This window comes from Sciurus vulgaris (assembly GCF_902686455.1).
Source record: "Sciurus vulgaris genome assembly, chromosome: 2".
Lineage (NCBI taxonomy): Eukaryota > Metazoa > Chordata > Mammalia > Rodentia > Sciuridae > Sciurus > Sciurus vulgaris.
This window is the reverse complement of record NC_136462.1, coordinates 81,296,851-81,308,919: the sequence shown is the minus strand read 5'-3', so window position 1 is coordinate 81,308,919 and position 12,069 is coordinate 81,296,851. Positions and strand designations below refer to the sequence as shown.

The 12,069-nt window shown below is 37.8% G+C and overlaps 2 protein-coding genes across 2 annotated transcripts in view; both read left to right on the top strand.

Annotated features, from left to right (window-relative positions):
• The window catches only part of LOC306653657 (olfactory receptor 11H6-like), a gene marked incomplete at its 3' end in the record, with an annotated part of 32,274 nt that extends 26,586 nt beyond the window's left edge, over positions 1-5,688 (top strand). The window contains exon 2 of the mRNA XM_079126662.1: positions 4,631-5,688. Coding sequence (XP_078982788.1) covers positions 4,678-5,688 — 1,011 coding nt within the window. The 5' untranslated portion in view covers positions 4,631-4,677. The remainder of the gene's footprint in view (positions 1-4,630) is intronic.
• The window catches only part of LOC306655301 (olfactory receptor 11H6-like), a gene marked incomplete at both ends in the record, with an annotated part of 170,976 nt that overhangs the window by 69,266 nt on the left and 89,641 nt on the right, over positions 1-12,069 (top strand). The gene's annotated exons all lie outside the window — the stretch shown is intronic.

Genomic DNA, 12,069 nt, shown 5'->3' with positions numbered 1-12,069 from the left:
GATGGAAACATGCAAGACAGTACCAGAAAAAACAGTCATGACTAAGGTTATCGGATGAGTCGTCCTTTCAATCTCCACTATGCTGCTTCCCAACGTTAATATCAGGTAACTTAAAAACATGTCCATTCCAGGAACAAAAAAAAAATAAGAGATTTTATGCTCAACTTAGATGTTTCTTTTATTTATTTATTTATTTATTTGCTTTGGCATTCAGTGTGTACTGAAACCATCTGCTGTTTAGAATATAACAGAACTATAAGGCTGCAGAATGGCAATGGCTATAATCAGAAAAACTAAAGCCAATCCAGAGAATGCTTTGCAAATGTTGGTTAAATTCTAACAGGTTCTATGGGAGAATCAATTATGTTGAAATCTTGAAATCTTGTAGAAAACAAAAATGTGAGTTAAAACTACAGTGAAATATAGATGCTGTAAAAAGGAGGTAGGAAGCCTGGCATCAGAAAGGGGCATGTCCCTGGTTCATGTTGCTGCAGTACACGGTCTCCCTGCTTTTCTCTGCTAAGTCAGGCATATGCCCCCATCTAGTCTCCAGCAGCCACTGTTCCTCCTGCCTGAAATGTGCTCTCCCTGTCCTCATGGGTCTATTCCTCCGCCTTTCCAACTCTGGTTCAAACTCTGTTTAAAATTCCAAGACCAACATCCCTACTGCAATGCCCAACCCACTCCACCTTTCATTTTTCTAAAGTGATATATATATATATATATATATATTATATATATATAATTTACTTATTCCTTAATAATTTTGTTCATTTTTCTGTTTACACACACACACACACACACACACACACACACACATCCACATCCACATCCACATCCACATTGAATTGAATTGAACTGAACTGAACTGAACTCTCAATGTAAGCAGGATTTTTCTCTCTTTTGTTTCCCCCACTGAGGTCACACTATCTGTTAATCACTCCATACAAGTTGGTTAAACAGCACAGAAGCTGTCTTAGCACCTGAAATGCTACCTTTCCAATGATGAACATGATGCAACTGACACGTCCCTGAACAACAAATTTGAGATCTCTTAATGGAGGGCAAAGTATATATTGTCCTTCAAAAGAGAAGGTAGCTCAGATGGTAGATCTTCTTATTGTAGTCTTACAAGTTTTATTTCTGTTTAATTATTCCCCAGGAACCTTTTGCAATATCTGGTATTTAAAGCCAAGAGGGGGTAAGAACCTATTTCTGCAAGTGCTGTTTTCCTCAGGGAATGGCTGGTCTTAGGATTTCACTGTAAATGAATAAAATTACAAAACTATCTTATGTGCCAAAGATGTACTTTAATAATATCAGGGGAGGGTCCTTAAATCTCAAAAGGCCATGATGTAAGTAAATAAATAGAAAAAGTTACCTTCATCTGGACTTTTATCTTGACCATAAACATGAGTATTGAAGCAAAAGAAATAAAAAACTTTTCAAATTTACCCTCCAGAACTCATGGCAGGTTACAAACTGCATGGTCCAATTCTCAGAAGCCCCTCACACTCTTTCACCCTCAGGGGCACCATTTTAATCCCCTAGAAGAACTTTCTTCTCAGCACATACCAGCAAGTGAGTTAAAATTTGCCATACCATATCACAACAAGTGTCGAGTGTTATGCATAAGTCGATTTACTGGAAAGTGCTTTCTTTTTGCTCTAAATATGTAAATATTTGATTCAAACAAAATTCAGAAGTGAAAACTTAAAAATATTAATTTTTTTGTTTCAATGTTGGGAACATATTTATCTACTTTCCTTATCTTTTTAAAATATTATTGAGTATTGTTTACAAAGAGACCTGGGGGTTTTGTGTGAAAATGTGTAACTGATAAATTTTTAGAGGTAGATTTAGTATCAATATCATATTAATTTTGTTGCTTGTTCTATGGAGGAAACAGGGAACTCTCTGATTCTACTCTAATATCTGAGCAGCCATCATGTTGCTGTCAGTTTCACTTAGTTTAATTTGCTTTGGTTTCATGTGAAACAATCTTTCTTTGAAGACAAACCCATGTTTCATCTGTGTGCTTTTGTATTGGTGCACTATATGACCTTCCTGGGATTGTAATTTAGTATCCCTGAGAAATACTACAACATAAGATTCAAGCAGGGTAAGTATTGTCTTTAATATAATATATGAGGTTCGGGTTTCAATGTCAGTGAAATAAATAATTAAAGTAGAGTAGCATCCTGGGGGCATAATATAAAGGACTAAAACAAAATAAGTTTTAAACATTCAGTCAAATGAGTTGTGAAGAGATTGACAATTGCTAAGACTTACAGGGCAGCTAAGTGAATATCTGCTTCAATAAAAGACTGCAACATGAATCATGTGTAAGCATCCCCCATGTAAGGATGTCTTTGAAACTTATTCACTGTCTTACACTAACATCACTGCCTTCTCTCTGCCTATGCATGTAATCACAATATATGTGTACAAGTGAAATTTAAAGGTTTCAACTTGAAGGCACTAAGTTTTTCACTTTTAATAATTGATTGGAAATGGGTAAGATTCATCTTGCTGTCTCAAAAGAAAAAAAATGGCTTTCATTCTTCCTCCAATACTGTACAACAGCCTCCCCTGAGAAAAATCATAGTCATTCAGGATAAAAAACATAAGTAAGCATTTTGTTTTAATCTAACTATATGATCACAACCAATCAATAGAGACTGCATATCCCTTAAAACAAACAAACAAAAAAAATGCAAACAACCCTTGTAGTTAGAGAAATTACAGTATCTGCCATATTCCCATACTTCTCCACCTGTCATGGTGTGATTGATAGATCAAACAAATAAACTGAGCCATCAGGTTGCATACACACTTCACACATTCTGCACAGGCAATGAGATATCGGTGCTCCTCAATATCCGTGGGGTTGATTCCAGAATGCCCCATGGATACAAAAATCACCAGATATCCAAGCCCCTTACAGAAAGTATTGTAGTGTTTGTATATAGCCTACACACTTCCTCACATATGCTTTTAACCATCTCTAGATGATTTATAATATGTAATACCATGTAAATATTTTGCAAACAGTTGTTAGACTGTGTTGTTTGAGGAACAATGAAAAGGAAAAACATCTCTGTTTAGTACAAATGCTATTTTTTTCAGTCTGCATTTTGTTGAAAACACAGTTGTGGAACCCACAGATACAAAGGACAGACTGTACCAACAGAAGTCTTTCCACTTTAGACACAAAATGTGATAACCAACAGCAGGATCCTAAGCAAAAAAGATATGTAAAAGTTAAACTTCATTTTAGTAACAACAGACTGTGAGGGGGTGGTACAGGTGAGCGAAGCAAAAATCACATTTCAAGGTTGTTTCAACAGAGAACACCTACAATGAGTATTTTTTAAAATGTGGTTTTATGCAAAAAGGAAGCAAATGAGCAAGTACAGAAATCAGCTATTAAGAAAATTACATGGAAACTACACACAGACACACACAAACACAGACACAAATAAACAACTTCCATGGTGTTTTGTTTTGCTTTGTTTTGGCACTAGGGATAGAACCAACAGTGCCTTACCACTGAGCAACAAGGTTTTTCTTTTTTGGAGGGTTAGGGTCCTTGCTAAATTGGCTAGTCTGGCCTTGAACTTACAATCATCCTGTCTTGGCCTCCCAAATCACTGGGATTACAGGTTAGCACTTTTGCAGCAAAATTGTCCACATTACATATTATAATCCCTCACAGAAATTTCTCTTCCAAAGGTCGTTTGCTCCAAGTAGCATATTTCATTTTCACACTCACATGGGACTGAATCAAAATTTTCAACAGGAGAACCTCAGGCACAAAAGTGTAGGACTCTTCCTCTCTACTGTGTAGCTGAAACCGGCAGTCTTGATAGAGAGAAAAACACTTCTTAAACACCAAAACGTGCAATGAATATCATATAAAAACCATATGTTGTGGAACCAGAAAAGTCCTTTTAATTATTTTACAATACCACAAGAAGGCAAGAAGAGGAATATGCCAGCTTCATTCATTGCATCGACATGACTCAGGACCTTTGGAAATATTTTAATGTGAGTAGCACTTCACTTAGTACCATTATCAATATGGCCAATTTTAATAAATCATCTTTATTTCATACTTTAGAACGAATTTCACATGCACTGATTTGTATGCACTGTGCTCTACGTGGTAAACATATAACAAAACACAGAAATAGAGATGAAGCAACTTATCAATTACAAAGATTATACCACCTTCTTTTGGCTTTGTTTGGTTTGCTCCAGTATGTTTTTGATTTGTATTATTATTTGCAATTTACAAAATAAAATCATACTCTTGAGGAAAAGGTTGTGGAAATTACTCTTATTGGTTTTAACAGGAAATTCATTGTTTATTATTTCATCAAAATATTTAAAAGTTAATACCACAATAAATTCTACATATATACATAATTATAATAAATAAAAGTAATAATAATAGAAAGGAGATTAGTAGAACAAGAGGTCAGGGGAAGGTACTGGGGAATGAGATTAATCAAATTATATTACATGCATATATGAATATGGCATAATGATCCTATCATTATGTTTAATTATAATGTAACATGGCAAGGAAAATAATAACAACAATAAAGAAATTTGATGTTTCCAGGAAAAAACAACATTGGACATTAAACAGCAATAACCTCTGTCACCTCCATGACTTCTGCACCAATGAATGTGTCCAACCAAGAACACAAGCTCTCTGTTAGCTACTTTATCCTCATGGGCTTTCCCTCCAGCCCACAAATGCAGCTCCTCTACTTTGGGCTCTTCTTGGTAACCTACACTCTGACCCTGACAGGCAACGCAGCCATCGCCTGTGCTGTGAGGGCAGACCGGCGCCTTCACACTCCCATGTACATCCTCCTGGGGAATTTCTCTCTCCTGGAAATATGCTATGTCACCTCCACCGTGCCTAACATGCTGGCCAACTTCCTCTCCACAAGCAAGTCCATCTCTTTTGTGAGTTGTTTCGCACAGTTCTACTTCTTCTTCTCCTTTGGTTGTGATGAGGGCTTCTTCCTTTGCATCATGGCCTTTGACAGGTATCTGGCCATCTGCCGTCCTCTGCATTACCCACGCATCATGACCCGGCAGCTGTGCACTGGCCTCGTCGTCTTTGGATGGTCATGTGGGTGCATCCTCTTTATAACTCCGGTTGTTCTCATTTCCCGGTTACCCTACTGTGGTCCAAATATCATCAACCATTTTGTGTGTGATCCTGTCCCACTGATGATGCTGTCCTGTGCGGAGGACACCACCACCCAGTCCGTTTACTCTGCTTTCAATGCTTTCTTCATGATTGGCACTTTGCTCTTTATCCTTTGTTCCTATGCTCTGGTGATTCTAGCTGTGGTGAGGATGCCCGCAGTGGCAGGCAAACGCAAGGCTTTCTCCACTTGTGCTTCTCATTTGGCAGTTGTCACCCTTTTTTATGGTTCTATCTTGATGATGTATGTTGGACCTGAATCAGGGCACACGGTAAAAATGCAAAAAATCATCACCTTATTTTATTCTGTGATAACACCTCTGTGTAATCCTCTAATATATAGCTTGAGGAACAAGGAGATGAAGGATGCCCTAAGGAGAGTCTTTGGGACTGAAATCCTGTTCATAAAACATAAATCAAACATCGTGGCTATCTACGTTCCATCACTACCTACCTAATCCGATGTAGGTGAGAACATTGGAGAATTAAATTATTTTGGTTAGGTAACTGCTAATAAAGCCCCCTGTATCTTAAATATTACTATTTACTCTAATGGGTTAGCCTTATTTAAGAAATAAAATTGTCTTAGAAATTTCATATATAACTCACTTTCTAAAAGGCAGCATGAATACACTTTGTATTTCAGAAATGGGTGAGCACGTAAAAATGTAATCTAGGTCCTAGACTTGCTTCAAAACTAATCCTACATGTATTGCTCTTCACTGGTTACCAAATTAGAGGAAGGATTTCTGTATGAAAAAAGTCCAGCCACACTGGCATGATCTTGTCATCCACCTCCAAAGAATACATGTTTTTACTGTAAGGATTTTAAAACAAAACAAACTAATAGCTTTAGCTAGATGATAAATGGGAGGTCACTCAGGACCCACAATACAATTGGAAATTTAGTAGCTATTTTTTATCCAAAATAGATGCACTAAATGTAAAGTTCTGGGCACACATCAGGATTTCACTCTCCTTGCTATAAATTAGTGTCATAACAGGTGCAAGACCAGATTCTAGTTCAGTATTTTTGCTTTGAGACATATTTAAGGATTATAATAATCTTCTCTAAAAATCTTTTCTTCTTTAAAGTGTATGTAATCACAATTCTTAGTTTGACAATATTTTTTATTTTAACCCTGGTCATCAATCCTTTCATTAACTCTCTAAAATATAATGAAAGACAGTCAGTAAATAAGATGCAATTTCCAGACCTGTACTTACAGCTGGCAGAAACTTACTTGCATTAGAAAGCAAGGTACAACTATAGTTGTAGGTCTTCTTTTAAGAAAGAAGAAAGAATTTGAGGCTGTCTGGACTTTGACAGAAATGCTTTCTGAGGACTTCCAAAAAGAGGAGATGTTCCTATGGTCTCAATCTAAATAGCCCCTAAAGGCTGATGCATTCAAGGTGTAATCCCCAGGGTAGCAAAGTTCAATTCAGAGATGGGTATTTGGGAAATGATTGGATCATGATGGTTCTGAACTCATCAATGAACTAATGCATTGATGGGTTCATAATTGAATGGACTATTGGGAAGTGGTGGAAGCTATAGGAGGTAAGGCTTGCTTAAAGGAAATGGATCACTGGGGCCATGCCCCGGAATAGTATATCTTATCCCCAGTCCCTTCCTTTCTCTCTTTCTTCCTGGCTGCCATGAGCTAAGCACCTCTCCTCCACCACATGCTGCCCACCATGACAGTCTGCTTCATCAGAAGTTCGAAGCAATGGGGCCCAGTGACCAAGCACTGAAACCTCTATAACTAGGAGTCAAAATAAATCTTTCCTCCTAGGTATTTTGTCACAGTGACAAAAATCTGACTAACCCAACTCTCTTGGGGCAGGTTCTTTTTTGTTTTTCTTTGTATTTCACTGAAAGAAAGTGAATAAAATGTGAATAATTTCCTGAACAAATTGCTTGCATTAGAAAAATGCCTGATTTACAACCACATCCAAAATATTTTCAGTGTAAGATGCTGATTCCTTCCTGATTATTTTTAACCTTGAATTCACTTTAGATTCCTAAGTTTCATTCATTCTATAGTCATTTATCTTTCTGAGACAAAGAGGAAAGGAGATGAAAAAATGGGTGGTGTTTAGTTAAGCTGACTATTTATAAAGGTGTGTGTAGGCTGTTTATAAAGGTGTGTTTTTGCTGTAATCAACTGTGAAACAATAATTAACTTGATTTTGCATATCTCAGACTAGCAGGAAAACTTTTACCTCATAATTCAAATTGTTGCCACTTAATGTAACGAAATCCAAATTAGTAACTTTTGTTGTTTTGAACTTATAAATTAAAAAAAATATTATAATAACAAAATTTTAACTTCCAAGTTGTCTAATATATTTTAAGACATGAACTCTTTATAAGGATATAAATAAAAAGCTCTTTTACTTGGTACATGATTTCTTGTCTCTACACACTCCCCTCAACTGCTACCAAAATCTGAAGTTTGTTTTTTTAAATTGACTGGTTTTTTTAAACCAAATAAACACTTACCTTCCTTATATGCAGATTGTAGCACTGCAGCCTACTTCATTTAGTTCAATAATGTGCACTATTTCTGAGTATTCATCAGTTGATTAAATTAAGACAAACCACTTGTATTCATGGTCTCCAAATTTTTAAGTATGTGTTTCTAGACATACTCCATGTGAAGCAAATAAGAAATGGGAGAATTCATATTTAATATAGCAAATGTTGTATTGCCTTAAAAAAAGGCAATTTGTGAAATGTTCAATAATATCACAAGCATAGTGACTCTTCAAAGTAGATGTATTTGGTAAAAATCTTTATCCAATGTATACAGAATAACTTCCTTTCCACCCAGTGCCCTCATGGAACTATTATACCCTGAATATGATTTGAGGACAGTCTCTTCATACTTCATTTATTATATGCACCTACAACCATATCCTACAACCCTCTGGGGCATATTTTTATCAATGCCTTACTAATAGGTTAGAAAACTAACCTAACAGTTTTAGTGAGGTTCCATACTTTCATAATGTCATGCAATCAGTAAAGAACATTAGAGAAAAAAGATTATTGTAGAAGATGCTTTTGGTGAGCTTTTATTTTCACCTGCAGGTAATTTGAACAGTTTAATGTAAATTTTAACTCAAATTGACCACGTTCCACTCAAAACATACCACATACCTCTCAAACCCAGTTTCTCAGAAGCCACCAGAGACTCACAGCCTATGCACAGATTCAACTTGAGATGTTATGGAGGTCAATTTAGATAGATGAATACATCAAGCATTCCTCTTTCTGGGAGATATTTTCTGTGCTGTCCAGAGACCCTGATCTCCAGTCTGCATTTTCTGCCACGATGTTTTTATCCTGTCCTCACTCTCCCTGCTTCTTCTTCCTTACTATGACCACCTCTCATAAGAAATAGCCCAATCTTTCTATGGGCCCCTCTTTCAAATTGGACTATAAGAACACAACTAGTTACATAAGTAACCCTAACAATTATCCTCACTCTAAAATTATGGAAATAGATCATTACTTCTGAATAACCACAAAGAGCACCAGTAGGTTATAAGTCACGTGGTGGTAACCCCTGAATAGCTGAGCATCACACTCACTAGGTTTTCACTCGTGATAAATTGGGAGGAGGCCACATGGAAGAGGAAGCCCTGCCCAAGAAACAGCTCTAGCACAGCACATCTTCTCTGTCCTGAGTCTAGCCTTTCCTGGGACGTACAGAATAGGGCAACCCAGAGCTTTATTCTCTGAGCTCCGTGAGCTCCAGCAGGAAAAGAATCAACAGACTTTTTCCATAAGCAGGTCATTGAAGGAAGATATTAAAAAAGATTCTCCAACTGCAATATGAAAACGTCCATGAGTCCAAAACTTTTAGATACATCAATAGTATTTCCAAGAGTCATCACTTGAAGAAGTCACAGGACATGGAGACAGCAGTAAAAGAACCTCGCTAGTGCTACACAGAAATGTATTTGGTCCAAATCACCCACCCTCTGCAGCAATCGGTGGACACAAGCAGAGTAATTGGGCTGCTTCTCTACCTTTGTCAGCTTCAGCAAGAGACAAGCTAACTGATTTCTGCCCCCACATAGCTCTGCTAAAGCTTCAAGTCTTTAATAGAGAAGAGTGTGAACCTAGTTACAGAACCTAACCAAAGATGACATCTGAAAGGGGTCCAGCTCCCACGTTCAAAGAACCATGACAGGAGTTCAAACAAACCCCAGTGTCAACATGAGCTTCTATTATGGATCTTCTCAAGAAGCAAGGAAAGAAATCTAAAGCATTTTTATACGCAAGCAACGAAACAGCTGAAAGGGAAATGAGGAAAACAACTCAATTTGCAATGGCCTCAAAAAAAATAAAATACTTGGGAATCAATCTAACCAAAGAGTTAAAAGATCTCTACAATGAAAACTTCAAAACATTGAAGAAATAAACTGAGGAAGACCTTAGAAGATGGAAAGGTCGCCCATGTTCTTCAATAGGCAGAATAAATATTGTCAAAATGGTCATACTGCCAAAAATGCTATTCAGATTCAATGCAATTCCAATTAAAATCCCAATGATGTACCTTTCAGATATAGAGCAAGCAATTGTGAAATTCATCTGGAAGAATAAGAAACCCAGAATAGGTAAAGCATTCCTTAGCAGGAAGAATGAAGCAGGGGGTTTCATAATACCAGTACTTCAACTATACTACAAAGCAATAGTAACAAAAATGGCATGGTATTGGCACCAAAATAGACAGGTAGATCAATGGTACAGAATATAGGACACAGACACAAACCAAAATAAATACAATTTTCTCATACTAGACAAAGGTGCCAAGTATATGCAATGGAGAAAAGATAGCCTCTTCAACAAATGGTGCTGGGAAAACTGGAAATCCATATGCAACAGAATGAAACTAAACCTCTATCCTTCACCCTGCACAAAATTCAACTCACAATGGATCAAGGACCTTGAAATCAGACCAGAGACCTTGCATCTTATAGAAGAAAAAGTAGGTCCAAATCTTCAACTTGTTGGCTTGAGATCAGACTTCCTTAACAGGACTCCCATACCACAAGAAATAAAAGCAAGAATCAATAACTGGGACAGATACAAACTAAATAGCTTTCTCTCAGCAAAGGAAACTATCAGCAATGCGATGAGAGAGCCTACAGAGTGGGAGAAAATCTTTGCCAATCATACTTCAGATAGAGCACTAATTTCCAGAATACATAAAGAACTAAAAAAACTCTACACCATGAATACAAATAACCCAATCAACAAATGGGCTTAGGATATGAACAGATGCTTCACAGAAGAAGATGTACGAGCAATCAACAAACATATGAAAAAATGTTCACCATCTTTAGTAATAAGAGAAATGCAAATCAAAACTACACTAAGATTCCATCTCACCCCAAGTAGAATGGTGATTATCAAGAATACAAGCAACAATAGGTGTTGGCTAGGATGTGGGGATAAAGGTACACTCATACATTGCTGGTGGGGTTGCAAATTAGTGCAGCCACTCTGGAAAGCAGTGTGGAGTTTCCTCAGAAACCTTGAAATGGAACCACCATTTGACCCAGCTATCCCACTCCTCGGCATATACCCAAAGGACTTAAAATCAGCATACTACAGAGATACAGCCACATCACTGTTCATAGCTGCTCAATTCACAATAGCCAGACTGTGGAACCAACCTAGATGCCCTTCAATTGATGAATAGATAAAGAAACTGTGGTATATATATACAATGGAATATTACTCAGCTATAAAGAATAATAAAATTATGGCATTTGCAGGCAAATGGATGAAATTGAAGAATATCATGCTAAGTGAGATAAGCCAATCTCAAGAAACCAAAGGACAAATGATGTCACTGATAAGCGGATGATGACACATAAAGGGGGGTAGGAGGGGGGCAAGGATGGAGGAAGGAGGGACTATATAGAGGGAAAAGAGGGTGGGGGGAGGAAAAAATAACAGAATGAATCAAACATCATTACCCTATGTAAATGTATGATTACATAAACGGTATGCTGTTACTCCATGTACCAACAGAAACAACATGTATATCAATTGTTTACAATAAAAATAAATTTTAAAATAAAGAAGCGGGGTGATCCAAGATGGTGGACTAGAGGGTTACTGCATCTCCAGTCGCTCCAGAACCCAGGATTCAAGAAGGCCCCAGATTCGGGTGGCTTATTAGAGTAAGGCAGAGCAGCAAGAGTCCTCCCCAGGCAGCCATGCGCACTCCGGCGGTGGGCTCCTCCCACAGGGCCAGATTCTCCAGCAACTCATAGCAGGTCCTCCAGTGAGAGCCTTCCTGCACAGAACCAAGCTTGAAGTCCCTGAACCAGGGCGACGAATTCCTGCCAACAGGTTGCTTCAGGGACCAGGACAGGGCAGCCAGGGACTTCCCCAAGCAGCCCGCAGCCCAGCCCCCTCTGGTGGGAAGTGCCTTTCCAGGCTAGCTTCTCGGAGCAGACCCCCCCAGTGAGAGCCTTTCCACACAGAGCCAGCCACAAGTCCTGGAACCAGTAGAGGACTAGGGGCAGCTTTCCTTGGAAGCACTCCATTATCAAGTTACTCCAAGATTTCAGGCTACTGAAGGCAGGAAGGTGATACACTGGAAATCTACAGGAACACTATAAGCCAATAGAAGAATTCTGAAATATCACAAGTTCCACTGACATCTGACCAATATGAGAAAACAAGGGAAGAAAATGTCCCAAACAAACCTAGATACTATATCAATAAAACTCAATTACAGCACAGCAGAAGAAATGTCAGAAAGGGAGTTCAGAACATACATAATTAAAACAATCAGGGAAGCAAACGA